This window comes from Ciconia boyciana, chromosome 27 (genome assembly GCF_034638445.1).
Source record: "Ciconia boyciana chromosome 27, ASM3463844v1, whole genome shotgun sequence".
NCBI classification, from domain to species: domain Eukaryota; kingdom Metazoa; phylum Chordata; class Aves; order Ciconiiformes; family Ciconiidae; genus Ciconia; species Ciconia boyciana.
Genome location: NC_132960.1, coordinates 577,442 through 605,266, shown reverse-complemented (window position 1 = coordinate 605,266; position 27,825 = coordinate 577,442). Strand labels below are relative to the sequence as shown.

The following is a 27,825-nucleotide window of genomic DNA, read 5'->3' as shown; positions in this document are numbered from 1 at the left end:
CCACCCCCCCCCCGAACTCCTGGGGCCGCCCCTGGCCCCCTCCTGCGGCACCCAGAGCTGGCACCGCTGGGGGGGGCTGCAGGTGCTCCTGGTCCTTTCCAGGGCCAGGACCTGCCCTGGGCTGGTGGGGGCAACACTCTGACCCCCTGGGGGCTGGATGGGGCTGGGGGCTCTGGTGGGGACTGGCCATCACCTGGGGGTGTTGGGGGGGGGGCTGCTGCAGGGCCTGGCCTTTGCCCTGGGGGGCCTGGGCAGAGCTGGGGGCTGCAGCGGGGCTGGGCTTTGCCCTGGGTGCTGAATGGGGCGGGGGGCTGCAATGGGGTCAGACACCCCTACCCCCACCCCCCGGGCTTTGGGGGGCTGTAACGGGGCCAGGCTTTGCCTTGGGGGGGGCACAGAGGCGCCAGACCTTTGCTTTGGGGATCTGGGGGGCTGCGGAGGGGCCGGGCTTTGCCCTGGGGGGGGCGCACAGGGGCCGGGCTGCACCTGCCGGGGCTGGGGGCTGCGATGGGGTCAGGCCTTGCCGGGGTGGGGGCCAGTGGGGCCAGACCGTTGCCCCGGGGGTGGGGGGGCTGCAGCGGGGCCGGGCGGCACCTGACGGGGCTGGGGGGCTGCGGCGGGGCCGGACGGGGCCGTCCCCGGGGGTGCCCAGCCCGGGGTGGGGGGGTCCCGGTGCCACCGCCCCGGGGCGCGGCGGGCGGGTCCCGGGCCGGGCTGCCTGGGGGGGGGCCGCCCCGCCGCCCCGCCCCGGCCCCGTCCCGTCCCGTCCCGCCCCGGCGGCCCCGCGCCAGGTGCATTCCCCCCGCCGCGCCCGGGCACGCCGCAGCCGCCGGGCCCTGCGAGCCGGCCCGCGGAGAGGAGCCGCGATGGACCGGGACCGGCCCCGGCCCCGGGCGCTGCTGCTGCTGCTGCTGCTGCTCCGCGCCCCGGCGCCGGGCTCCGCGCAGGCAGGTGAGCACCGGCACCGGCACCGGCGGCTCCCGCGGGGACCGGGGCGGCACCGGCAGCGCGCGGGGCACCGGGGACGCGCGGGGGAACCGGGGCTCCACGGCAAGGACGGGCACCGGGGGCGCGCGGGGGTCCCGGGACGGGCGGCGGGACCGGGAGCCCTCGCGGGGACCGGGAGCGCTTGGGGGTCCCGGTGGTCCCGGTGGTCCCGATCCCGCCGGTGCGGGATCCCGGTCCCAGCGGCTCCCGCGGCCCCTTCCCCGGGGGAGCGTCCCGGGACCCCCACCCCGATCCCCGGCGCTGCGAGCGGGGAGAGCCCCACAGCCCCGGGGGTCCCCCCACAGCCCCGGGGGCACTGGGAGCGGCGAAGCCCCCCCGGGCTGCGGCTCGGTCGGTGCCAGCGGTGGGGCCGGGGCTCGGTTCCCCCCCCGGGCAGAGGCACCTGCGCCCCCCGCAGCTGCCGGGGCTCGTGTCAGGCTGCGGGGCCGGGACCCGCCGGTGCCACCAGGACCCGGCCGGGGCAGGGTGGGACCCCCCGGGGGACCCCTCCGAAGGGACCCCGTCCCTGCCCGCCCCGGGACCCCCCCTCGCCCGGAGCCGGGGGGAGCGGGGGACGCTCCCGGAAGGGCCGGGTTCGCCCGGGAGTTGTTTTTCAGCGCCAAAAGGAAAACACCGAGGGCCGGATGCGAAGGTGGGGCCGGTGTCACCCACTGGGACGCCCAGGTGTGGGGACCACGCCGACGGCACGCGGGGGGCGCGTCCGGCCCCTCGGCACCTCCGCTGCCGCGTGTGGCCGGCGACGCCCCAGGCTGCCCCGTATGGGGGTCCGGCTCAGACGGGGGTCCGGCAGGCACGGGGGTCCGGCTGGCTGCCACCCCGGCACCGGTGCCCGGTGCTGGCGTCGGGGTGAGCGGGACCAGCTCTGCTCCCCCCCAAACCCGCCGTCCTCGTCCCCGTCCCTGGCTCAGAGCCCCTTTGTTCGGGGACGGGATCTGGCCCTGCGGCAGCGGCCGCCCCGCGCACACAGACCCCCTTTGTGCCGCCCGCGGGGCCGAGGGCAGGAGGTCGGATCTGTCCCCCCCCCGGCTCCCCAGGCCCCCGCCCGGGTCCCCCGGTGCTATTCCTGGTGGCAGGGGCCGGGGGGCCGCGGTGGCGCGGTGGCATGCGGCAGATAGCGGGTGACGTGCCGGAGCTGCCAGCGGGGCCCCGCGCTGATAACGCCCGGCCGTAACGCCGCGATGGCGCCCGGGGGGGCCCCGGCCCTCACCCCCCCCGCGGGCAGGTGCACCCCAAGGGCTGACACCCGCAGCCCCCCATGCCTGGGTTTGCCGGGAGCCGGTGCCGAGGGGGGTCCGGGGCTTCGGTGGGACCCTTTGAGCAGCCATTAACGATTCACCAGCGTCGCCCAAAAGCGCTGCTGTTCCGGGCCACGGGGGTCCTGCGGGGGCCAGATCCTGCCCCCCAGCAGCCTGGGGACCACTCACGCAGGTTCCAGCTGTCCCCAGCACCCCCTGTTGTTTCTCAGGGGTCCCAGCCCCCCTCCTTTGGCCCCCGCCGTGCCCATCCCCGGGGTGTCGGGGCTGGGGGCCGTGCCCCAACGCAGCTGGGACCTTTTTATAGCCCCTTCCTTATTAAAATAGCTCCGGCCCGGGGGGCGGGGAGCGCAGGCTGTGGCTGCCGGGGGGGGTGCTGGCCCCACGCCCCGCGTGCACCGAGCTGCCCGTTCTCTGCGGCCGCCCCCGGGAGGGGGCTCGGGCCCTTCTCTGCCCCCGCACCGGGGCCGGACAAAGCTGCCATTTACCCACCCGTGGCCCCCCCGTGCCGGGGCCTGAGTCACGTCTGCACTGGGCCGGGGGGGGGCTGCACCCCGCTCTGCCCCCGGGGGGTGCTGGCTCTCCCGCCACTTTTGGGGGGCTCGGCCTCCCCCCGTCCCGCTCGCCACAATCGCCCCTTTGTGCGGCTGCGGGGAGGGGGCTGCATCCTGCCCCGCACACAAAGGGGCCCTGTCTGCCCTGGCGCGGGGGGGGCCGGGCAATCGTTAACCCCGGGGCCCCCTTGGCTCCCACCCACCCCCCCCCCCCCCCAGCTCTGGGGAACCCAGGCGTCCGGGCCCCCCCGTCTCCCACCCCGGCCCCGGGCGTCGAGGCGGGATGGGCTGCGCCAGCGGCCGGGTCCGAAGTCCGGGTGTCGCGGGCGTGCCGTGCGGGGGCCATGCCCGCGGCACCCGCCTTGCGCAACCCTTGCCTGGCCGGTTCGGGCACCACGCAGGGGAGTGGAGGGGAGGGCGGGGGAGCACCCGTCACCCCCCCCCCAGGCACCACCACCCCCACGGCAGGGACGACTCGGGGGATGATGTGGGGGACACTGCTATGGTGGGGATGGGGACACCGTGGGGGCACTGCCATGGCCAGCATGGGGGGGACACCATGGGGGGTCAGGGACGCTGCAGAGGGCGTGGGGGGGATGTGGCCAGCACGGGAGGGACAGAGACAAGACCATCGAGGAGGGGACAGAGCCACCACCGAGGGGACATGGCCATTGAGGAGGGGACACGGCTACCGTGGGGGGACATGGCCATAGCCATCAAGGGCAGGATGTGGCCAGCTTGGGGGGTGAGAAGGACCCCACGGAGGACGTGACCGTGGCCATCAAGAGGGGGACGTGGCCAGCATGGGGGACACAGGGACATGGCCACCGCAGAGGGAGATGGTCACCATGGGGGTGCACAGCCGCCATGGCGGGGGACGCAGCCGCTGCGGGGAGCGGTGCCGTGGCCGCGGTGGGGGACAGGGTGCTGTGCCCGCAGTGTGCGCGGGGACGCTGAACGGGCTGAGCGTGACGGGGGACGCCCAGCACCAGTACCAGACGCTGCACAAGATGTACAACAACTGCGAGATCGTGATGGGCAACCTGGAGATCGTCCTCATCGACCACACGCAGGACCTCTCCTTCCTGCAGGTGAGCGGGGGGGGACGCGGGGGGGACATGGGGGGACACAGGGGTCCGCGCCCCGCTGGGCTGATGTGTGCCGCTGCCCCGCAGACCATCCGGGAGGTGACGGGCTACATCCTGATCGCCATGAACGTCTTCGCCTCGCTGCCGCTGCAGAACCTGCGCGTCATCCGGGGGACCCAGTTCTACGAGGAGAAGTACGCGCTCTTCGTCCTGCTCAACTACAACCCCAACACCACCCACGCCCTGCGCCAGCTCGGCCTCAACCAGCTCACAGGTGGGACCCCGGCTGCAGCGTCGCTGAGACCCCCTGTGCCCTGGGACCCATCCCGGGGCGGTGCCGTCCCCTCCTGCCTCCTGGTCCCCATCACAGATTGGTGCCACCCCCCTGTGCACCCTGGGGTCACGCTGTCCCCTCTGCGGTCCCCATCCCAGAGCGATGGTGTTCCCATCGTGGTCCCCATCCCGGAGCGGTGCCATCTCCCCATGGATCCCCATGCCAGAGCGGTGCCATTCACCCGTGGTCCCCATGCCGGAGCGGTGCTGTCCCCTGCTGCATCCTGGTGCCCATCCCAGAGTGTCGCTGTCCCGCCATGGTCCCCATCTAGAGTTGTGCCACCCCCCGTGCATCCCATCGTCCCCATCCCAGAGCAGTGCCATCCCCCCGTGGCCCCCGTCCTGCAGCGGTACTGTCCCCATCGTGTCCTGGTCCCCGTCGCAGAGCAGTGCCATCCCCCTGCGGTCCCCATCCCGGAGCAGTGCTGTCCCCCACCACGGTCCCCATCTAGAGCAGTGCCACCCCCCGTGCACCCTGGGGCCGTGCTGTCCCCACCGCGGTCCCCATGCCGGAGCGGTGCCATCTCCCCGTGGGTCCCCGTCCCAGAGCGGTGCCATCCCCTCCCCACGGTCCCGGTGCTGGGCAGGGCCGGGGGGGCCGCAGCCCCCGTTGCCCACCGGCCACCTCCGCAGAGATCCTGGCCGGCGGCGTCTACATCGAGAAGAACGCGCAGCTCTGCCACGTGGAGACAGTGGAGTGGCGGGACATCATGCGGGACCCCCGCCTGGAGCCCGTCGTGGGGGACAACGGCAAGGCCTGTGCGTGGAGGGGGTGCAGGGGGCCCCAGGCGGTGGGGGCTGGGGGGGTGACACCCCCCGGCTTTGGGGGTGACCCCGCTGCGCTCCCCTCGCAGGCGCCCCGTGCCACGAGAGCTGCGGCGGGCACTGCTGGGGGCCCGGCCCTGAGGACTGCCAGAAACGTGGGTACCGGGGGGCTGGGGGGAACCCGGGGGGCAGGGGTGGGGCCCGGGTCCCCCCCTCTGCTCACCCCTGCCTCCCCGCAGTGACGAAGACCATCTGCGCCCCCCAGTGCAACGGGCGCTGCTTCGGGCGGGCGCCCAACGAGTGCTGCCACGAGGAGTGCGCGGGGGGCTGCACCGGCCCCCTCCAGACACACTGCTTCGTACGTGTCCCCCCCGCCCGGCTGCCCCGGGGGGGGGCTCATCCCCGCACCCCCAGGGCGGGCGGGGGGCAATGCCGAGCAGCATCCCTCTGTCTGTCCGTCTGTGCATCCCCCTGTCTGCCCACCACCCGTGCATTGTCCGTCCACCCGTGTGTCCGTCTGTCTGCCCCCCACCCCCCGTGGGGAGGGAGCTCGTCCATGTCCCCCCATGGCGAGCGTGGGGGGGTGCTGTCCCTGCGGGGTGGGAGAGGTGTCTGCCTGTCCGTGTGTCTGTCCGTCCATCCATCTGCCCCCCCCCGGGAGGGATCTCGCTGCTGGGGTGGGCGCAGGGCGATGCAGGGCGAGAGGCGTCTGGGCGTCCCCATGCCCGTCCGTGTCTCCGCGCCTCCCCGACCCGCCATCCGTCCGTCCGTCCCGCAGGCCTGCCGGCACTTCAACGACAGCGGGGCGTGCGTGCCGCTCTGCCCCCAGCCCCTCATCTACAACAAGCTGACCTTCCAGCTGGAGCCCAACCCCGACACCAAGTACCAGTACGGGGGCATCTGCGTCCGGAGCTGCCCGCGTGAGCCGGGGTGCAGGGGGGCACGGGGGGCTGGGGGTGCCCGGGGGGCCGGGGCCGGGCTTTAACCACGAGGGTCTCCCCACAGACAACTTCGTGGTGGACCAGAGCTCCTGCGTCCGCGCCTGCCCCAACGACAAGACGGAGGTGGAGAAGAACGGGCTGAAGATGTGCGAGCCCTGCTCGGGGCTGTGTCCCAAGGGTAGGGGGCTGGGGGGCCGGGGGGGCCGGGGGCCGCAGGACGAGCCCTCACCCTCACCGTCCCCGTCCTCCAGCCTGCGAGGGCACCGGTGCCGGCAGCAAGTACCAGACCGTGGACTCCAGCAACATCGACACCTTCGTGAACTGCACCAAGATCTTGGGCAACCTGGACTTCCTCATCACCGGCCTGGAGGGGTGAGGGCCGGGGGGGGGGGGCAGGGGGGGGGGGGTGGCATGCAGCCCCCCTGCCCCGGCTGACGGCTCCGGCTCCGCAGGGATCCCTGGCGCAACATCTCAGCGCTGGACCCCGAGAAGCTGAACGTCTTCCGGACGGTGCGGGAGATCACGGGTGAGCAGCGGGGCTGGGGAACACCAGGACCCCCTGGGACCCCCCCGGGGCCACCCTGACCCTGGCCCTGTCCCCCCCCCACCAGGGTACCTGAACATCCAGTCCTGGCCCAAGCACATGCACAACTTCAGCGTCTTCTCCAACCTCGTCACCATCGGGGGACGGAGCCTGTACAAGTGAGTTCCTGTCCATGCAGCCCCTGACTCAGCATCTCACGGTCCCCTCCTGTGTGTCCTGCATCCCCCATCGTCCCCATCCCTGCAGCCCCCCATCGTCCCCATCCCTGCATCGCCCCATCGTCCCCATCCCTGCATCCCCCCATCGTCCCCATCCCTGCAGCCCCCATCGTCCCCATCCCTGCAGCCCCCATCGTCCCCATCCCTGCATCCCCCATCGTCCCCATCCCTGCAGCCCCCCATCGTCCCCAATCGTCCCCATCCCTGCATCCCCCATCGTCCCCATCCCTGCATCCCCCATCATCCCCCATTGTCCCCATCCCTGCATCCCCCATCATCCCCATCCCTGCATCCCCCATCATCCCCAATCGTCCCCATCCCTGCATCCCCCATCATCCCCATCCCTGCATCCCCCATCATCCCCATCCCTGCATCCCCCATCGTCCCCAATCGTCCCCATCCCTGCATCCCCCATCATCCCCATCCCTGCATCCCCCATCGTCCCCATCCCTGCATCCCCCATCATCCCCCATCATCCCCATCCCTGCATCCCCCATCGTCCCCAATCGTCCCCATCCCTGCATCCCCCATCATCCCCATCCCTGCATCCCCCATCATCCCCATCCCTGCAGCCCCCATCGTCCCCCATCCCTGCATCCCCCATCGTCCCCCATCCCTGCATCCCTCTGTCATCCTCTGTCCCTCCATGCCCCATCCCCGCATCCCCCGTTCCTGCATCCCCCGTCCCCACGCCCCTCTCCCTGCCCGTCCCCGCGTCCCCTCAGGGTTGGCAGGTGCCCCCCGGCTCTCGGAGCAGCCGCTCCCGGGACCCCCCGCCCTGACGCCCTCCCCGCAGCCGGGGTTTCTCCCTGCTGATCATGAAGAACGAGAACGTGACGTCGCTGGGGCTGCGCTCGCTGCGGGAGGTGAGCGCGGGCAGGGTCTACATCACCGAGAACCGCCGGCTCTGCTACCTCCACACCGTCCAGTGGGCAGCCCTGAGCCGCCGCCGCGCCGACCTCGACATCCGCAACAACAAACCCCGCAGCAAGTGCCGTGAGTGGGAACGGGGCCGGGGCCGGGGGGGGGGGGGCCAGGGACCCCGCGCTGAGCCCCCTTCCCTCCCCGCAGAGCAAGAGGGGAAGGTGTGCGACCCGCTGTGCTCCGCCGAGGGCTGCTGGGGCCCCGGCCCCACGCAGTGCCTGTCCTGCCGCCACTACAGCCGCCGCGGCGTCTGCGTGCCCACCTGCCGCTTCACCCAGGGGTGAGGGGCTCTGGGGGGTGGCAGCCCGGGGGCGCGCACCGGGGAGGGGGTGGCTCCATGGAGGGCACCGGGGTGGGCATCGGAGTGGGGTCCTGGGGCGGGCACCGGGGGGAGATGGGCTCCGGGATGGGCGCAGGGAGCACGGTTGCCCCCGGGGTGGGCAGCGGGGTCGGCACCGGAGTGGGATGGACCTGGGGGGGGGACCGGCCCTGGGGTGGGCTGGACGCTGGGGTGGGATGAGCCTGTGGCGGGACGGACGCTGGCACGGACCCCAGGCTGGGCGCCGGTGAGATGCCGGACGCCGGGGCGAGCCGGTGACCCTGCCTTGTCCCCGCAGGGAGACGCGGGAGTTCGCCCAGGGGGGCGAGTGCTTCGAGTGCCACCCCGAGTGCGAGCGCATAGAGGGCAACGTCACCTGCAACGGCTCGGTACGGCCCAGCCGGGGACCCGCGGTGGCGGCGGTGACGTCCCCGCGCGTTCTCACGCGCCTTCCTGCCCCGCAGGGTGCCGACACCTGCACCCGCTGCGCCCACTACCGGGACGGGCCCCACTGCGTGGAGAGCTGCCCCGAGGGCATCCTGGGCGAGCGCGGCCCCATCTACAAGTACCCCGACGCCAGCCGCGAGTGCCGGCCCTGCCACGAGAACTGCACCCGCGGGTGTGCCAGGGCGGGGTTGGGGGGGTCTGGGACCCAGCGTCCGGCCGGAGGAGGGGGCTGCCCGCGCCCCGTCTCACCCCCGTCTCCGTCTCCGCAGGTGCCTGGGGCCGCTGCTGCGGGACTGCCTGGGGGAGGCCCTGCCCGTCTCCAGGTACCGCGGGTCGGGGGCTGCGGGGGGTCCCGGGGCGCTGCTGTGCCGTGCCGGGCTGCGCCGTGCCGTGCCCGTGCCCTGTTGCACGGTGTGGTGCCGTGCCCTGGCGCGCCGTGCCGTGCCCTGGTGCACGGTGCCGTGCCGTGTCGTGCCGCGCCGTGCCGTGCTGCAGCATGCTACGTCGTGCCGTGCCATGCCGTGCCATGCCGCGCTGTGCCGTGCCGTGCCACCCTTCTCTGGGGCCTTTCCCTGCCCACACGGGCGCTGGGGGACCCCCTGCCCGGCCCGTGCCACCCCCCGCCATGCACGCCCCGGGTGCCGAGCCCTGCCCTGCCCGCGCCGCCCCCGCCAGCCCCAGGGTTGGGGTGCGTGCCGTCCCTGCGGCAGGCAGGGCCGTGGGAAGCGTGTGGGGAGCGGCAGCGGCGGCGAGCCAAGACCTGCCGGCACCGGGAGCTCAGCCCCGGCCTCCTCCTGCGCCCAGGAAAACACCGACGGTGATCGCGGTGATGGTGGTCGGGGGGCTCTTCCTCTCCTGCTCCTGCGTCCTCCTCGCCCTGCTCTACTGGCGGGGCAAGAAGATCCAGAAGAAGCGGGCGATGCGGCGCTACCTGGAGAGGGGGGAGGTGAGCGGGGCAGCTGCGCCGGGGGGGTCCCGCTCCCCTGGGGAGCTGGGGGGAGCCCCGGGGCCCCGGGGAAGGCGTTCGGCAGGCAGGAGGGGCGTGGGGCCCGTCGCTGTCTGTCCCTGTCTCCGTCCCTGGCTGTAGCCGTCCCCATCCCTCTGCAGCCCCGTTCCCATCCCCGTCCGTCCCCACCCAGCTCCATCCCAGCTCTCCAACCCCATCCCTGTCTGCTTCCGTCCCCATCGCGCCCTGTCCTCATCCTGCTCTGTCCCCGTCCCCGTCTCCGTCCATCTCCGTCTCCCGCCCGGCAGAGCCTGGAGCCGCTGGACCCCAGTGAAAAAGCCAACAAGGTGCTGGCCCGCATCTTCAAGGAGACGGAGCTGAAGCGCCTGAAGGTGCTGGGCTCTGGCGTCTTCGGGACCGTGCACAAGGTGAGCGGGGGGCTCGGCGGGGGGCTCGGCGGGGGGCTCAGCCGGGGCTGGGCACGGCGCTCACCGGGGCATCCCGCCCCCCAGGGAATCTGGATCCCCGATGGGGACTCCATCAAGATCCCGGTGAGCATCAAGGTGATCCAGGACTGGAGCGGGCAGCAATCCTTCCACGCCATCACCGACGTAAGTCCGGGGTGTGGGGTGTGGGCCAGATCCTGCTCCGCGGGGGTCCCCGCAGGCAGCGGGGGGGGGCTCAGCCATGGCCGACTCTGCCCCCGCAGCACATGCTGGCCATCGGCAGCCTGGACCATGCCTACATCGTGCGGCTGCTGGGCATCTGCCCCGGCCCCCAGCTGCAGCTGGTGACGCAGCTCCTGCCGCTGGGCTCCCTCCTCGACTACGTCCGCAAGAACCGCGACAGCATCAGTCCCCAGCTCCTGCTCAACTGGTGCGTCCAGGTGGCCAAGGTGAGTCCCCGGGGTGTGGGGGGGTGCCCCTGGCCCCCCCTCAGCCCCGCTGACACCCCCCGCCCCAGGGCATGTACTACCTGGAGGAGCACCGCATGGTGCACCGCAACCTGGCCGCCCGCAACGTGCTGCTCAAGTCCCCCAGCCAGGCTCAGGTGGCCGATTTCGGCATCGCCGACCTCCTCTACCCCGACGATAAGAAGTATTTCTACAACGAGGTCAAGGTGGGTGCCGGGCGGGGACCCCTCTGTCCCCCCTGTGCCATGGGGCACCCCCTCCCTGCCCCACACCCCCGGTACCCCTTGCATCCCCTCCTCTCCGCGTCCCCAGTACCACCAGCGCCCAAGGATGTCCCATCCCCTCCATGCCCCCTGCCCCGTGGGGTGTGTCGTCCCCCCCCCTGGTCCCCACGTCCCCCCACGCCCCACCTTTCCTCGCAGACGCCCATCAAGTGGATGGCACTGGAGAGCATCCACTTTGGGAAGTACACGCACCAGAGCGACGTCTGGAGCTACGGTGAGCGCCAGCCCCCGGCACCCCCCACCCCTCCGCCAGCCCCACGGGGCTCACGGGGACTGTCCCCGCAGGGGTGACGCTCTGGGAGATGATGACCTTCGGGGCCGAGCCCTATGCCGGGATCCGGCTGGCCGAGGTGCCCGACCTGCTGGAGAAGGGCGAGCGGCTCTCGCAGCCCCAGATCTGCACCATCGACGTCTACATGGTGATGGTGAAGTGTGAGTGTGGGGCCACCCCCACGACCCCCTCCCTGGGGAGGGTCCTGCTCCTGTCCCCAGCCCCGTCCCCATCCCCGGGGCAGGATCCTGGCCGTGTCCCCATCCCCGGGGGGCCGTCCTGGTCCTGTCCCCATCCCAGGGCAGGGTCCCGGCCGTGTCCCCATCCCCGGGGCAGGGTCCCGGCCATGTCCCCATCCCCGGGGCAGAGTCCTGGTCCTGTCCCCATCCCGGGGCAGGGTCCTGGCTGTGTCCCCATCCCCGGGGCAGGATCCCAGCCATGTCCCCATCCCCGGGGCAGAGTCCTGGTCCTGTCCCCATCCCCGGGGCAGGGGCCCGGCTCTCAGCCCCCGCCATCCCCCCAGGCTGGATGATCGATGAGAACATCCGTCCCACCTTCAAGGAGCTGGCGAACGAGTTCACCCGCATGGCCCGCGACCCCCCGCGCTACCTGGTGATCAAGGTGAGCACGACCCCCCCCCGGCCCCCCCATCCCCGACGCCGCAGCCCCTGACGCGGCCGTCCCCGCAGCAGGAGAATGGGACCCTGCCACCTGCCGAGCCCCCCACCCTCAGCGACAAGGAGCTGGATGACATGGAGACGCTGGAGCTGGAGGAGGAGGAGGAGGAGCTGGACGCCTCCTTCGGCCTCGCCACCGGGCTCTACCCCCAGCGGCCACGGGGCAGCTGCACCCGGGTGAGACCCCTCTGTCCCCACGGGGCTGGGGGTCCTGGGCATGGCACGGGGCGGGGTGGGGGCACGGGGTCCTGGGACGTGGCACGAGGTCTCCCAGCCCCAAACCCCCCCATGCAGGTGGGGGGACCCACGGGACCCCCTTCCCCGCTGCCCCGTCGTCCCCTCTGAGCCCCGGTGGGACCCGAGCCCCGTTCCCTGCTCCCACAGTGGGGTGGGGGCTCCCAGACCCTGTGTCCCCCCCGCTGGGTGTCAGCCCTCCGTGTCCCCCCACAGAGCCCCAGCCTGCTCAGCCCCCCGGCCGGCTACATCCCCATGAACCAGCCCGGCCTCGGCAGCGGCCGCCAGGTACCCACGGAGTAGGGGGTGAGGGGTGCTGGGGGGGGCGGCCATGGGGTGGGAGGGGAGGCCTATGGGGGTGGCCATGGGGTGCCAGGGCAGGGGGCAAGGGGTGGCCGTGGGGCAGTGGGAGGTGAAGCGGCCGCCGCGGGGTAGGGGGGTGGGGGGTGGGGGGCTGGGGTCCGCAGGGGCACCCCCTCCTCAGCCCCGTGTCCCCCAGGGCGGGGGGTGCCGGCCGCCGCGGCGCAGCCGTCAGGAGTCCCTGGGACGGACGGTGTCGGAGTCGTCGGAGGGCCGGGGCACGGCCTCGGAGCTGGACCTGGCCGAGGGGGGGTCGCTGTCGGGGAGCCTCTGCCGCAGCCTGCGCTCCCGGGGGGACAGCGCTTACCTGTCCCAGCGGGAGAGCTTCCCCCCGCCGCCCCCCAGCACCGAGGGCAGCGAGGAGGACGCCAACGGCTACGTCACCCCCAGCTGCACCGGACGGGGTGAGGGGAGCAGCCCTGGGGGGCGGGTGTCCCGTCCAGGCAGGGCTGGGGGTGCTGTCCTTAGGTGCGGGGGTCCGATCTGTGCAGGGTGGGGGGGTCCCTCCCTGTAGGACCGGGTCTGGGGGCTCCCCCCGCCATGGGGTTGCAGGGAGCCCATCCTCGAGGGGTGGTGGGTCCCGTCCCCGCAGGGTTTGGGGTTAAGGGGGTGGGGGTTCATCCTTGTAGGGTTGGGGCTGGGGGGCTCCCGTGTCTGTGGGGCAGGGGCAGCCCGTCCCCGGGGGTGGAGGGGGCCCATCCCCAGTGTTAGAGGCGGGGGGACCCCTCCATGCAGGGTTGGGGTTCAGGCTGGGGGGATCATCTTTTAGGGGGTGAGGGTTGTGGGGCGGGATGAACCCATCCGTGGCCCAGGCGAGACCCCCCCCAGACTCGGGACAGGGCCCGTGGGCAGACGGGGGGGAGGCCAGGAGGGCCGGGGAGGGGCCCGGCCGAGGTCTCACCCCCGCCTCGCAGAGCCGGACCCCACCGGGGGCTCCGTGCTGGAGGAGGAGTACGAGTACATGAACCGCCGGTCTGGGGGTCCCCCGGGAGCCCCCCCACCCCGGCCGGCCTCGCTGGAGGAGCTGGGCTACGAGTACATGGAGGTGGGCTTGGAGCCAGGGCCCCCCCCGGGAGCTCCCCCAGGCCGGGGGCAGGAGGAGGAGGACTACGAGTACATGAACAAGCAGCCGCGGCTGAGCCGCTCGCTGGGCAGCGTGGCCGGGGGGCCGGGACCCCGGCAGGAGGGCGGCCACCCCCGGCACGATGGCTACACCGACATGCGCCCGGGGGAGGCCACCCTGGCCACCGAAGAGGAGCAGGGCTACGAGGAGATGGAAGCGGTGCTGGCCCCCCGCTGCCCCGGCTGCCGCAGCCCCCCCGGACCCCCCACCCCCTGCATGAAGCCCCTGCGGAGCCTGGAGGCTTCGGACTGCGCCTTCGACAACCCCGACTACTGGCACAGCCGCCTCTTCGCCAAGGCGGACGCCCAGCGGACGTAGGGGACCCCCCCCCCTCCCCCAGACCCCTCCCCGGGCCCCACTGGCTCCCCGCTGCCTTCCTGCCCCCCCCCGGGGCTGTTTACACTGGATATGAAGGATCCCCCCTCGGGGGCACGAGCCAAAGCTGAAGCGCGGGCAGGGGGCCGATGGGTCGCCGGCCAGCCCGGGGGGCTGCGAGCCCTTGGGGGGCACCTGCTCCCTGCCACCCATTCCAAAGCCTTTCCTGGGGTAGGGGGCCACCGGGGCTAATGCTGAGCACCCTCAGCTGGGGCGGGGGGCAGCCCAGGCCCCCTGCAGAGGGGGGCCGGTGGGGGTCCAGGCCCCCGGGTCCCCCTCCTGCCGTGCCCGGCGGGTGCCCCCCAGCCGCTCCCCCCGGCTGAAGGCACTCCCCGCGTGCGGGACGCTGGGCCGGACCCCGTCTGGGGCCGCCCTGGGGTGCGGGCAGACGAGGTCGGGCAGGATTTCTGGGCAAGAAGGACCCCAGACTCATTTTCAGGTTTCCCCATTCCCTGCTGGAACTGGAGTGAAGGTTTGGGGGTGCTCCCCCCTCCCCGGGGCACTTCGAGGGGTGACCCCCGGCCGGGTTGGCGGGGGAGGGGGGGGTGCTGCAGTGTCCGTTGTGACCTGGGGGTCCTGGGCTGGGTAACGGGCCCGGACCCCCAGCTCGGGGCATCGCCCCACGGCCCCGGCCCCCGGTCGGGTCGGGTTTGTAAATGCTGAATAAAGGCCAAGGGAACACTCAGAAGCGATGGTGCTGCTGCCGGGGGGGCGAGGGGGCCGTGCCTGGGCCGGGGGCTGCGGCGGGGCTGGGGGCTGGGATGGGGCAGGGCCGCGGGCGGGGGCTGCAGCGGGCCGGGGGGCACCGACACCCCCAGGGCGGTGATCGCCCCCCCCCAAGCCCCGGTGGCGCCGCGCCGCCCCGAGCGGACCCTTCCCTGGAGAGACGGGGAGACTACACTTCCCAGCAGCCCCCGCGCGCCACTTCCGGCCACGCACTCCCGCCCCCCGCGCTGTCTCGCGAGAGCCGCAGTGCCCGCCGGGAGGTGAAGTCCGCGGCGGGCGCCGGGCCGGGCCTTTGCGCGCGGCGCCGCGGGGGCTGCCGGGAGCTGTAGTCCCGGGGGGCGGGGACTCGCCTTCCCAGCGTGCCCCGCGCGGAGCCCGCGCTCCTGCCCTGCTCGCGCTCTCTCTCTCTCGCTCGCGCTCCCCGGGGTCTCCTCAGCGCGGCGGCGGCGGCGGCAGCGGCGCGGGGGGCGGCGGCGGCCGGGCGTAGGCGGCTCCGACCATGTCGGGCGAGGAGGAGGCGGCCGAGCTCACCATCGCCGAGGACCTGGTGGTGACCAAGTACAAGATGGGGGGGGACATCGCCAACCGTGAGTGCGGGCCGCGGCCGGGCGGGGGCGACGGGGAGGGGCGCCGGGCCGGGGCGGGGGCCGGGGTGCCCGGTGAGGCGGGGAGGGTGGAGCGGCGAGGGGAGCGGCGGGCGGCGGTGGGCCTGGGGCGGGCGGCGAGGCCTGGGCCCCCCAACGGCCGTCTCCGCATGCCGGTGGAGCGGGGGCGGGTGGGGGGGCGGCCGTACGTTATCCCCGGGCGGCGGGGGCTGCCCGGTTCCTCCAGGCCCCGGTCCCGCACGGCGGCCGCTGCCGGCACGTGGCCTCCGCGCCCCACGTGCACCGGCGGCGGGCGGTGGGGGCAGGGCCTGCCGCCCCCCGGCAGCTTCCCCCCCCCCCCCCCGCCCCGGCCGGCCGCCCACTCGCGGGGGGAGCCGGGAGCGGGGCCCGGCCAGGCGGGGCCGGCCCGGCGCAGACGCTGCCCACATCCTGCCCCGGGGCTGCCCCGCTCCCCTCTTTTGTTCGGGGCTTTAACCCCCCTCCCCGCCGGGCAGGGCAGCCGCTCCCCCGGCTCCCGGGGGTCGACCCCCGGGTGGGTGGCGGGGACGGGAGCGGGGCGAGCCCCGGGCGGCGGGGAGCGCCGGGCTCGGCCCTGGCTGCGCCTTTCCTCGGCGGGGAGCCCCGGCCCGCCCGGGGGAGGAGGCTGTCCCGGCCGGGGGCTGCCGCCTGGCACGGGCTTGGGACACGCGTTGTTCACCCCTAAAACTTTGGCCCCCTCCCCCCCGTGTTATTGTCTTTTTGCTGTTGTTTTTTTAAACGCTTATTTTTGCTGTATCATTAATGGTGTTTAGCTGCCCCCCGAGAAGGGTGACAGCTGTTTAAAGAGCTAACTGGACCAGTTCTGTGAGGCCTTCCCGGCATCATGAACAGCCTCGGTAGTGGCGTGTCCCACACTAATTGTTGCTGACTTCGACGCGACGCTTCTTTTTAAGTCATCACTCCTGATGGTAACTCGGGATGCAGCTCAGGAGAGAGACGTGGGGCTGAGAGCCGCAGTGCTGTGGTTCCCCTTTGGGAAGGGAGGTCGCCGCTTTGGCTTCTCTGTCTGCTGGGCAAACTGGATTTCACGGCGTGCCCCGAGTTCGGCAGCGTGGAGGGGCCGCCTCCCTTCCCATAGGGGAAAGGCAGCTCCATCGTGGCGTTTCTTCTCCCTCACGGGTGGTGTGAGCGCGTTGGGGAAGAGCAAACACAGAACTGTGGCAAAAAGCTCAAAATGCCTCGGGCTCTTGTCAGAGCAAGGTGCCTTTAATGATATAAAGTGCTTTTGCTTTTAATTCCCTAAACGAAGTGCTGTGGAAGGCCAGAGGACAATTAGTAGGTGTTCCTTGGCCAGTGGTATCACGCTGTTTGCTTCTTGGTTTTGTTCGAACGCTCTGATGAGCCCGACTCGCCGTTTATCTTTGCACTGTGTTTGTTTTAACGTTCCCTGTTCTCGTCTCTCTCTGTCCTGCCATCCACCGAAGGTCTCTTTATCAGAGTTTTATCTGTACTTAAAAATATTCCCAATTTGTCATTATCTGCGGCGCATGGAAAGGTGACTGAAGGGGTTTGAAATTTAATTCATCACACAGGTGAAAGGCTTCAGGTTTTTACTCAGTGTCAAAGAAATTACGAAAACCCGCCTGCTCCTAAACATCCCCTTCAGCACTTCCAAAATATTTATTGCTGTCGTACCTAGAACACACGCCGTCAGTTACAGAAAATCCCACCCAACAGAGGCACTTCACAAAACGGCCTCTTGTAAAAACAATGTGCTCACAGAGCGAGGAGAAACTGTGAGGATACCTTTTATCCCAGGATCTGAAAACATTTCAGGGTAAGCTTTATGACTCCCTGTAAAGTGTCCCAGCTGGAGAGAGGGGGAAATAGCAGCTCGGGGTCCACCGGTGACAGCCAGAGCGCCTCAGCCCCCGGACTGGTGGGGAGGCTGTTGAGATGTGGCTCCTCCAGCAGCCCCCGGGCCCCTGCTCCTCTGACACCATCGAGATGTGTTTGTGAATGTCGCTCTGCAGTGTTTCAACCAAAGCCGCCGCTTTTACGCTCCTTTCCCCGCTTATCTTATAAAGCACGAAGCACGCTGTCATCTATGGCGGAACTAAAACGCTGCTGGGACTCGCGGGCACTAGAATATGCCAAAAAGTGGGTGCAGGCAGCCAAACTTCCTCTGACCCTCAGCATGGAGCAAGGCGTGTGGAGTTCCTTGTGTCAGGCAGCGTGCTGGCAGCTGCCAGCACTGCCGGGCTGGAGCAGGAGCACATGGGTTACCTTTAAAACACGTTTCTGCAGAGTAAGGGACTAATGTAACTGGCTCTGCTGCGCTGGTCCTGCGCCGCTGCCAGCTCTTGTGCCCGCAAAGTCTTTCAGCTGCTCCGTACCTCTGGTCCCGCACGTCCACAGCGCTGGCCCCTGCTCCTTTGATGTGCTGCACGTCCCGTCTCCCAAGTAATTTTCAAACCTGTTTCTGTAGCTCTGACTTCTCCAGAAAGAATGTGGGAGAGCCGTGTTTCTGCTTGGCTGCTGTGTTAGACAGACCTTGGTCTGCACAGGCAGGTGTCTGAAGCTGCAGCGCTTCACCTGCCCAAACCCCTACATATGTTCATTTGCTCACGCTCTCTGTGAAAACATTCTCGAAAACAAAATAAAAATTAAAGTGGGATTTCTGCCTGTCCACGGTCCTTTTGGTGAAGAGCTGAGTCCAGAGTCTTGTTCCCTCTTAGAAAACAAACAGATCTTTCCGCCACGGTGCCGTGTGATGGGGGCTGGTGTTAGATTTAAGGCTGTTTATCCTTAACATGCTTCAACAGCTCCGTGTCTGTGTTTGAATTAAGGGGTCCTGCGTGCGGTGGTTGAAGCAGCGAACTCCGGAGCATCGGTTCTCTGCCTGTGCGAGAAGGGAGACGCCATGATCATGGAAGAGACTGGCAAGATTTTCAAGAAGGAAAAAGAAATGAAAAAAGGTGAGGCCTACTCTGAAGGTATTTTTCAGCGTCGCCATGGTTTTTGGTCCTGTTGGGTGGCTGGTGTGAATGGGCAAGCTACTCTATACTAATTAGTATTAAGAAATAGTTTGCTGTTCCTAGAAAGCCAATTTTAACCCAAATCCTCCTGCCTGCCCTGCTGGTAAGCATCGCTGATGAGCCTCAGCTTCCCGTTTGCGTGCACCCAGTCATCCACATTGTTGTCCAAAGTAACTCATTTCAATGTCCTCCCTTCAGGAAGACCTGCGGTACGGTTATCGCTGGTCTGTAGTTGCCGTGGAGATTGGGTGACACTCGAGTGTGTCACCGAGAGCTCCCTGATTTCTGCTCTGGAGACTTGAGGTCCCTTTTGCAGGTGGCTCGCTGCCTTGGATGTATTTCTTTGACGGTTGTCTGGGCAAAAGGAGAGCTGGTGCAGGAGCAGACCACGCACTGCGTTCCTCGTGGCTCTTTGGCCAGAGGCTTGTGTAACGGGGCATTTTACGGCGCTTCAGAAGCCAAAATGCTGAGTGACGATCCACGCTGGTGGGACTGCTGCCTGTGCCGGGTGTGAGGCTGCAAGATTTCAGGGAATATTTTTTTTCCCCTTACAGGTATTGCCTTCCCAACGAGTATATCAGTAAATAACTGCGTCTGTCACTTCTCCCCCCTGAAGAGTGACCAAGACTACATCCTCAAAGACGGAGACTTGGTCAAAATGTAAGCGTCTTGGTTATACTTCTTGTGAGTTTACTGTTGGCATCTGGGCTTTGCTTTCTAGTCCTACTCGGTGTGTTAAATACTTCCTCAGCATGGCTAATTAAAGAGTCCAATAGCTAGTCAAGTGAAGCGCTTGAAACATGCTTGAGTCTTCTGATACTTCTAGAAGTCACACAAGTTTCCTGAGCCACGACGCCCCACCTGTAATTAACTCTCTTTGTGTTGCAGTGACTTGGGAGTCCATGTCGATGGCTTCATAGCGAATGTAGCACACAGTTTTGTCATAGACGCCTCAAAGGTAGGTTTGTAATGGAGCGGTGTCTCCTGCTGCTGCTGCTCTACGTGCAGTCTAAAGGAGAGCTTAAAAAGCTGATGTTCGGGTGCCTCTGGTTCCAAAGGCAGCAGCACAGAGCCTCGGGGAGGCGTCTGCTTCATTTCGCAAAAGTGCCACAGGTCTGGTGTCGTGGCAGTGACAGGGTGAAAACAGTCCCTTTCCTAAAAATGATTCCGTCCTCTGGAAAATGAGGGCTGACACGCTGTTTCAACATGTACGATTTTGCAAGGTTACAAATAATTTGAGACAAACCACGTGAGTGGCGCTGCAGTGAGTTATTTGCATGTAGAGTGTCTGGGGCTGTGGGGCGGACTGGGCAGACTGGTTTTGCTGCCCCCTCTACTGGCCGAGGCACAGGGAGCCGAGAGCCACGCTGCTGGGAGTCGCTGCCTTCACCTTTGCGAACTGATCTCAGGGGTGACTTGTTCTTCGAACCCCAAAACTAGTTCCTGCTGCTCACTTCTCCTGCCTGAACATGCCAGCATGGACTTTTCTCACTCGGGGCTGACTGCAGCGTACAGCCCCGGCACGCGCCGGTGAGGACACTGCTGTGGCACGTGTGGTTTGGTCGGGCGTTTTGGAAGTGACACTAAGCCATGCTTGTGTGGTGGGAATTACTGTTGCGCGCGTAAAGTTGTCACATAAGCTCGGAACAAATTTTTAGCTGTAGTCTTGGGAGAAGGATGGCGGTGTGGGTCTTGGGAATGGTTTTTCTCCAGTCTGAACGACATGATGGGGAGAAGACAAAAAATCTTTTGAAGTGTATTGAAATCTTTCTAGTCCACGTTTCTGGCTACAGGAGAGTCTTGTTCTGTTTTCAGTCTTGACAGCGACGCGCTTGTGCTAGGGTGTCTGTTGAAACTTGTGAGAGAGCCAATTTGTTTGTGGCTGACACTCGCCTGCTCTTTTAATGGAGAAGACGCTAATGGTTGAGCTGTGAGGCCAGAAGCCCTTCCACCTCTGAGCTAGACTTCCCTGTTTGCTCGGGGGAAGGTGTCCAGTTCGATGGAGAATCCCCATCTCTAGACACTCAGAACAGCGTTCTTGCTAATAAGAGGGAAGGGAATGTACCTTAAAAAGCCTTTACTTTTCTGTTCTTCCAGGAAAACCCTGTGTCGGGCCGTAAAGCTGATGTCATCAAGGCGGCTCATCTCTGTGCTGAAGCTGCTCTGCGCTTGGTAAAGCCTGGAAACCAGGTGAGTAACTGGTATGGGGGAAAGTATGTCTGGGCACGGTGCGAGGAGCTCAAGTACAGACGCTGCCTGTGCCGCGTTTCGTGCGTCGAAATAAAAGCGTGTGACCTTGCCTGGGAAGAATTGCCCAGCGATGTGGGGAATCTGGAAGCAGCTGTCTGCAGACAGCTGAGCCGCTGCTGGGGTGAGCACCGGCCTGCTGGGGCGGGTGGCAGTGACTCTTCTGTCAGCAGCTCTGGCTTCCCTGCGGGACCCGAGCTCTCACTTGTGCGATGGTGGCTTCGCAGAGAAGCCTCGGTGCTCCCGTTCGCCGGTCCTTTCCTCACTGAAGACGGCTGGGCACGCACAGCAACTCCGCTGAACAGTGCTCCCTTAAATCTCCCACTTGCACCTCTCCCTCGCCTGGTGCTCGGGCGCCTCAGCAGTCGTAGGCGATCTCCTTTGTTGCTGTGTTACTATTCCAAATGTACTCGTGTCGCTCTTAGTTCCTAGTGCAATCCCCTACAGAGGGATGGCTTGTGAGAAGGCACTGCGTGCAGTGCAGGAGGCTGAGCTGACCTCGTGTTGCGTGTCATTTTTGTTGATACAGGCTTAAAAATGGAAGCCTGACACCGTTTCTCCTTTTTTTTGGAGGTGTTAGAACACCAGTCGGTTAGAAAACCTGCCGGTTTTATCACAGAACCTGTCAAGTTACAAAAAACTGTCATGCTTGTGGCTTGCATTTTATATCTTTAATGTGTTTTCATGTGCTCTTCATCCAGAACACACAAGTGACAGACGCGTGGAACAAAATAGCCCACTCGTTTAACTGCACGCCGATTGAAGGTAAGGACGGGGGAGCAGCTGATCGGAGGTAGCGATGTTTTAGCTGCACGCTAAATCCTGAGCTGCCCTATTCAGATTCTGGGAAACATTTAATGACTACGAGTCCTAGACACGCCATCTTTAAATGCAGCAGCCTTTGCTAAAAAAAAAAAAAAAATCCCTTCAAAACTCTCTAGATTCTTCTTCCTTCCTCTATTTTTTTGATTTTTTTTTTTAAAAGATGCATTAATCTAGGAACAATAGATGCGGGCTCCCACAGCTGGTAGGTAGTGTCCTGGCTCATGGACTTCCTGCTGACCTTGGGCAAATCGCATGGCCCTTTGCCTTCATACTTGACCACTCGTCGTTAAAACCCCTTTAGCAAATACATAACAGAGCTCGTTTGTAATGCAAGGGCCGCTGCAAAAGAAGCCCATAGATGTGCAGGGTATGTAATTTCCTTCCTTACAACTCTAAACTGATTCACGTTCTCTTTGCAGTGTTGATAACGGGCGAGTGGGAAGGCTCTGGGATAGCTTCTGGTAGAAATGAGACCACTGCCGCCTTGTCTGGAAGGTGGCGAGAGAGCTTAGCCTGACATTTGGCACACGCAGATGCTTTTCTCCTAGTTGGTGACATCACTGTCAAATGGTTCTTTCAGCCACAATTAAATTGGTCCATCGTTAGTTAAATTTCCTGAAATACCATAAAGCTGGCTCGTTCTCTTCGCTCGCCTTAGCCCAGTCTCGGAACATCGGTTCCTTGTGTGGGATGGCTTTGTGGGTCTCCTCAATGCTTTGCTCCTTTCTCTGTGAAAAAACATGGCATCAGCTGCAGTGAGGAGGCGGCCGCTCGCACTGTCGAGGGAGTTTAAGCAGCCACTGTTTTGGAAACAGTCAAGTGCCGTGATTATCTAGGCACTGGCAGCAGCATAAGGCCCCAGCTGATGAAAACAAACGGAGCTGTTGGCGGCTGGGGTTGTGCTTTCCCTTCCCGCCAGCGGCAGCCGTCCTTCCTGAACGGAGACGTGCGACTGTCCCTGCTGGCCTGGTGGCTCGGGGAGTGGAACAGGAATGGGCGCGAGTGCCTCCTCCTAGACTTCGATTTGAAGGTGAACTGTAGGACAGAAGGGAAGAGTGAAGCAAACCCCCCAAAATACCCTTTGAGTGCTGTACAGCCGAGGTACTGGGGAAAGGACTGAAAGTTTCCATTAATTTGGCATCTTTAAAAACACCCGAGGGTGCGTCGCACATGCCTGCGGATTCACCTCCAGCCTGTTCCAGCCCACTGGTGTAGTGCACGTGCCTTATCAAGAAGCGGCAGTACTTGAAAGGGCTCGGCACCTGGCTGCGCCTCTCGCGGGAGCTTGCAGCTCCTCCTCGCTGGCAAGGAAGCGTTGCTGAAGTCAGAGTGGGCTTTGGGGAGCTCCGTCTCTGTGCTAGTGCACTTCACGGTCCAGGACTGAGGGAAGCTGAGGAAGTGCTAACGGTGGCGACTGTTTGCTTTACTGCTCGCTCTAGCTGAGGGCTGCAGACCCGGGCCCCAGAGTGTTAATAATGCAAGTCGCTGTGTCGCTGGTTCGCAGCTCAGAGGTGTTAATGGATTCTCTTATCGCGGCAGGGATGCTGTCACACCAGCTGAAACAGCATGTGATCGATGGAGAGAAAACAATCATCCAGAACCCTACAGACCAGCAAAAGTGAGCATCACCTCTGGGGTTGCTGCTTCCGGCAGCATTTGGGAGGGGTGTGACTAGGTGCAGAATGGTGACCCTGTTTCTCGCTGCGGTATCAAGTGGGGGATGTAGCAGGTATATTTAGTTTAACCAGGGTATAGACTGCTCCCCATACGGCCTCTTTCTTGAAGTCTGACCCAGTATGGTAAATTCATAGCTTGTTAGCCCCATATCATCTTTTCTGTTCTGTGTGAACGTGAAGCATGGCTCTGTGTTTGGGGGTTGTTCTGAGAAAGAGAGGCTGGAAGTCACTGACATGAGGCTCCTCGCTGGCACCTGCGAGTGTTCTTGGTTTCTGCCTCGAAGGAGTCTGCTGGAGGCTGCCAGCAAATAACCAACTGTTGCTAGTTGTAGCGGTGGATGCTAATTCACCAGGAGCTCTGCCAAGAACTATCGTTTGTCTCTCAGAAGCTGCCAGGAGCCCACTGGGTGCTGATCGCTGTCAATAGCATTTCGGGATGGTTTTGAACTAATGAGCTGGATATGTCATTGCGTTCTGTTCCAGCAGCTCCTCTCCCTCGGGGATGCCTCGGGGTTGGGTCTCGCGCTGAGCAGTGAGAGCTCAGTGGCTTTAAATCCAGCACTTGGTCTGTAAGTTCTCAGGCACGGCGATGTACCAGGCGTGGTGGGGCTCTTGGCCTGCCTAGGACACGACCACAAGTTCAAAGAGCTGGTGCTGAATGTCTAAGAGACCTCCCGCCCCTCACTGGGGATGGAGCTACTTGCATCGGCAGGAGAAGCACTGGCTTGTCGTCGCTTTTCTCTGCCAGCCTGTCACTGATCAGCTCTGCTGCCTGGCATGTTAATCTTCAACTTTGGTGTCTTCTGTGCCAGCTTTTGCTCTTCTGCTCAGAGACCTGGTCACTATAGCACCGTAGCACTACTTTGTGCTTGTAGACCTTCTCTGGCTAAGCCCAGTGCGGGCTTGTTCGAGGTATTGTGGCTGCGTAGGAGGCTTTGTCTTCTCTAGTTACCATTCTTTGACTCGCCAAACTTTTTTTCATCCAGGAAGGACCATGAAAAAGCAGAATTTGAGGTCCACGAAGTTTACGCTGTTGATGTTCTCGTCAGCAGTGGAGAGGGAAAGGTGAGTCCGGCGCTTCTTGGCCTGCTGTTCCTCTGTGCGTGTGGTCAAAGCGGCCGTGTTTCAGAACGGTCAGCAGCAGCAAGTGGTGCTAACAGCCATGTCCTTGTGGGTGCCAGTTCCAGCCGGGGAATACTTGTTGCCTGGGTATCACTGTGTCTTTTTGGATGGAGCTTTTTCCATCCAAAAAGTTGAGGTGCACCTTTACAGTGTCAAGAGTACGGACGGTGCTTCTCCGCTGTAAACGCCCCAGCGTGTGCAGGCAGTTGGCTCATCTGGCTGAGGAAGGGCTGCGCTGCTTTCCTGGTCTCTCAGCTCTATTTGCGTTTTCAGGCAAAGGATGCTGGACAGAGAACTACAATTTACAAAAGGGACCCCTCCAAACAGTATGGCTTGAAGATGAAAACCTCCCGTGCCTTTTTCAGTGAGGTGGAGAGGCGCTTTGATACTATGCCATTTACTCTCAGGTATCTGCTCTTATTCGTGGCCACCCCATGTGTTCGGAGCTGGATGCTTTGCGTGCGCTTACAGACCATGCTGACAGCAAAACCCACTTGCTTTCACCGTCCTGTCACAGAGGAGGAGGCAGCCTTTGCTGCTTTACGTTGGGGTTTGCTGTATTTGAGCCTAGGAGTGGGTGTAGGAAGGATGTTACAGGCTTAAGCAGGAATCCCAGGCAGAGCCTGAGGATTTGAGAATCTCCTGTGCCTCGCATGGCAGGTGGGGAGCTGGGAACTGCGTTTAAAATAAACCAGAGAGGGGTGAAAGCCGTGTCAGGGTGCAGCATGCAGAGGCGAGGCAGTTCCAATCAATTTTTTAAGTGAGGTACTCTCAAACTAAGGAAACAACATTCACTTGCCAGGCTCTTTCCACCCTTAAATCCACTTGCCTTTTCCACTCTCTGGAGGTCACAGTTCACCCGGCAGTTGCCTGCTCTGGCAGTCTGCTTTGTCACTGCACCACGACACTGCCGGGGCGAGGAAGGCGGGAGTGAATAAAGTCTCCAGCCTGATCCTGGGGGCAATTCTGAAACCCGCGGGGTGGAATTTGGCTTCTAGGAAAGGGCCTGAGCTCAGGTGTGGCCCTGTCTCCTCCGCAGGGCATTTGAGGATGAGAAGAAAGCCAGGATGGGGGTGGTGGAATGCGCCAAACACGAGCTGCTCCAGCCTTTCAATGTCCTCTACGAAAAGGAAGGTGAGTGCTGGCGGTGGGAGGACTGGGAGCTGGGCGTGGATGGGCGCTCAGTGGACAACTGTCGGTCGCTTCCGGAGTCTGGTGAGACCGGTGCTGACTCTCTCGCTGTGTAAATACCAGAGATGCACTTCGAGGGCCCTGGGATTTATCCTCCAGGAAACCTGCTACCCGTTGGCTTCTGGATCTTATTTTGGAGTCGTTCCAGTGATGAGATTAAATTTTTTGTGGAGTAATTTCCTGGGCAGGAGGAGGGATTGATGGCTGAGGCGCTCTGGTTTGCTTACAGAACAGGCCTGGGGGGGCGGTGCTGAAGGAATTGTTTTGCTCTGGCCGGGGTAGGTTTAAGAAGTTCCTGCAAGATGGTTTTTAGCAGTGACAGCGTGGAAATGGCATAGGAATCGAAACATCTCGTTGGAATCATCTGCCGAGACGCCTAGTGGGTCGGATGCACGGAGGCTGTGGTGTAGTAACGCCCGTTTCTGTCTTGCAGGCGAGTTTGTTGCACAGTTCAAATTCACAGTGCTTTTAATGCCCAACGGTCCTATGAGGATAACCAGCGGCCCCTTTGAACCGGAACTCTACAAGTCGGAGCTCGAGGTGCAAGATGAAGAACTGAAGGTTGGTTTAAAACTAATAATAAATAGATGTAGCACATCGCATGGGTCACCCTGTCTTTGCGTCCCTCGGGGTGAAGGTGGGAAGCAAAATCCAGAAGAGCGTGCAGGGGACAGGCTGAGGCGTGAGCTCAAAAAGGAAGAGATGTGCTTAAGAGCAGGTTGGGCCCCTAGTTCCTGCATCAAGCCCCAGCTCTAGTGGCTCGATAACGACACCCAGCCCTTTCCTGGGAGCGGCTGAGAAGTCTCGGCAGCTGGCTCCAAGGCCTCATACCTCGGCAGGGTGTGAGGCTGCGGCATTCCCCATCTATCACTGTGCCCGTTAGGACTTACCACCGTTCCTTCGGTGGCTGGTGGTGCTCGTTCCGCTTTAAAGGCGTTTCCCTTGATCTGCCGTCAAAAAAAGGCGTCGGCTTTCTAGCTTCTTGTGTTTCCTTCCTGTCTCCAGGCCCTTCTACAAAGTTCTGCAAGCCGGAAGACCCAGAAAAAGAAGAAAAAGAAGGTAATTTGGCCACGTTTTGTGGGGATTAGTGGCACATTATCTCTTGCAATCGGCAGCGCCCAAACGTTACCCCGGTCCCGCGTGGTCGCGTTTTGGGCTCGCCCCCCAGCCCGCCTTGAAGAATACCCTGCTGTTCCCCTGGCTCGGGAAGCAGCCGCCTCGTGGGAAGGGGCCTCCTCGCAGCCCCTCGGGTGGGCTGCGTCGTACCTGTGGCCGGAGTTGTGGCCGTGCGCGGGCCCCGAGCGAGCCCCCGTTCTGACTGCCGCCGTGGGTTTGTTTCCGCAGGCCTCCAAGAACGCAGAGAACGCCACCACGGGAGAGACGGCGGAAGAGAACGAGGCTGGCGACTGAGCAGCTCCCACTCCCTCCATGTAGCACCCAGTTCACACACACTCGCCCTTTTTCCCCCCCAAAACAGAAGCAAAATAATCTAGCACTGTTTGTCTCTTACGACCAAACAACAAACAGTCTGGACTTCCCACTGACTACAACCAGCTCCTATTGACTTTGCCAATGAGGGAGGATTCTCTCAGCCACTTCAGACTACTTAAAAAAGAAAGCAGAAAAATAAAATCAGGAGTAAAAGCTAGTCTATATCCACTCTTTCTAACCTTTTATACTACCCATACTTGTTGAGGTGAACAGCTAAGCCGATCCCAGTGAGAGGGAGTATAGAGAGCTGCCTGCTTTCTTCTTCCTCCCCCACCTTTTTTTTTGTTTATAATTTCTCCCTTTACAGATTTTCTTGGAGGAAAAAACCAAACCAAACAAACAGCCGATTACGCCCGAGAAAGTGCCGTGTGTTTAGTGATATGGTACGAGTGGACGGTGTCGGGTGCTCTGCCTTGCTGCGCCATCTCGGCTCCTCCCGGCCGCGTAGGCATTCCTCTCCGTTACCTTGGGGCAGAGGGTTTCTCGCTCTTCTCTTTTAGCCTCTAGATTGTACATTTATAATTGGGAAAAATAGCAAATTTTATGTCCCCTGTGAAACTGTAGACTGTTCCGTCTACTCTGTTCTGTCTCTGCCTTGATTTACCTATAAACGCTCTATTTTTTAATATGCTGCTGTGGCGAGCTCGTTTTTAAATTGACGTCCAACTTGCTCGGAAGCAGATGACGTTCCCCACCTGACAGCTCTGCGGAGGGGCAGGAGCCAGGCGAGCTGCCCCCCACCCGGCAGTGGTTTTTAATTCCCTGGTGTCCCGGGGAGTTTTATTCTTCCCCGTGGCTGGTTTCCGTGGCCTCCGAGCGTGGTCCGCTCTCTCACGCGCGTTGGCGGCTCTCGGAAGGGTCTCCTGTCCGCACGTGCTGCTCTGGCCGTAGGCGAGGGAAATGCTACAGGAATTGTTGGACTCGGGCTAGAGTCTGGCCAGGGGTATTGCTCTTTTATAGCGAGTCTTTTTTAAATAAAAAAAAAAGGAAAAAAAAAAAAGAAAAGAAAAAAGCCGATTGAATGACATGTAGTTGAATGTGAGGTTTTTTTCTTTGCCGATACCTGCTGACCGGCTCTCTGGGTATTGCCCTGCTGTAGCTGAATTTGGGAAAAACTCTCGCCTTTAACAACGCTCCCGGGCGTCTCCGCAGGCACCGTGCTTCCTCGCCAAGATCTGGGTTTTCCACCCCAAACTCCACACGTGCAAATATTACCAAAGTCAATAAAAGAGAATAAACGATGCGCTATTTTTTTTTCCTGAATTTTTCCTGTTCTCCACCTCTCCCGGCTCCGGCGGGTCCCGGGCCGGGCGGGGGCCGGGCGGGGGCTCCTCGCCCAGCGCTGGCC

General features: G+C 64.3%; 2 protein-coding genes across 2 annotated transcripts; both read left to right on the top strand.

Moving 5' to 3' along the window:
- The first annotated feature begins 830 nt into the window (after window positions 1–830).
- Window positions 831–14,093, top strand: ERBB3 (erb-b2 receptor tyrosine kinase 3). The gene is made up of 28 exons (XM_072847217.1): window positions 831–951; window positions 3,755–3,906; window positions 3,991–4,177; window positions 4,870–4,995; window positions 5,091–5,156; window positions 5,241–5,359; window positions 5,780–5,921; window positions 6,007–6,120; window positions 6,194–6,314; window positions 6,395–6,468; window positions 6,554–6,644; window positions 7,501–7,700; window positions 7,776–7,908; window positions 8,246–8,336; window positions 8,412–8,566; window positions 8,664–8,717; window positions 9,199–9,340; window positions 9,649–9,768; window positions 9,853–9,951; window positions 10,050–10,235; window positions 10,304–10,459; window positions 10,676–10,751; window positions 10,823–10,969; window positions 11,332–11,429; window positions 11,498–11,662; window positions 11,936–12,007; window positions 12,219–12,483; window positions 12,994–14,093. Exons 1-28 carry the CDS (start codon window positions 867–869, stop codon window positions 13,518–13,520), a joined length of 3,963 nt encoding a protein of 1,320 aa, XP_072703318.1. The 5' UTR covers window positions 831–866; the 3' UTR covers window positions 13,521–14,093.
- A 557-nt stretch (window positions 14,094–14,650) lies between these two features.
- On the top strand, window positions 14,651–27,720 carry PA2G4 (proliferation-associated 2G4). The gene is made up of 13 exons (XM_072847204.1): window positions 14,651–14,890; window positions 17,737–17,865; window positions 18,480–18,585; window positions 18,814–18,883; window positions 20,023–20,115; window positions 20,874–20,937; window positions 22,537–22,615; window positions 23,660–23,738; window positions 24,069–24,202; window positions 24,835–24,929; window positions 25,420–25,547; window positions 25,992–26,045; window positions 26,331–27,720. The coding sequence occupies exons 1-13, from the start codon at window positions 14,803–14,805 to the stop codon at window positions 26,394–26,396; spliced, it is 1,185 nt and encodes a 394-aa protein (XP_072703305.1). The 5' UTR covers window positions 14,651–14,802; the 3' UTR covers window positions 26,397–27,720.
- Window positions 27,721–27,825: the final 105 nt, after the last annotated feature.

Bases quoted from the DNA above. Each gene is read 5' to 3' on its own strand.
- ERBB3 (XM_072847217.1), top strand. From the start codon at position 867: ATGGACCGGGACCGGCCCCGGCCCCGGGCGCTGCTGCTGCTGCTGCTG. The intron at 8,567-8,663 runs GTGTGCCAGGGC...CCGTCTCCGCAG, and splicing joins CACGAGAACTGCACCCGCGG to GTGCCTGGGGCCGCTGCTGC. The intron at 9,952-10,049 runs GTAAGTCCGGGG...CTGCCCCCGCAG, and splicing joins CCTTCCACGCCATCACCGAC to CACATGCTGGCCATCGGCAG.
- PA2G4 (XM_072847204.1), top strand. From the start codon at position 14,803: ATGTCGGGCGAGGAGGAGGCGGCCGAGCTCACCATCGCCGAGGACCTG. The intron at 18,586-18,813 runs GTAAGCGTCTTG...TTTGTGTTGCAG, and splicing joins GACGGAGACTTGGTCAAAAT to TGACTTGGGAGTCCATGTCG. The intron at 24,930-25,419 runs GTGAGTGCTGGC...TCTGTCTTGCAG, and splicing joins TGTCCTCTACGAAAAGGAAG to GCGAGTTTGTTGCACAGTTC.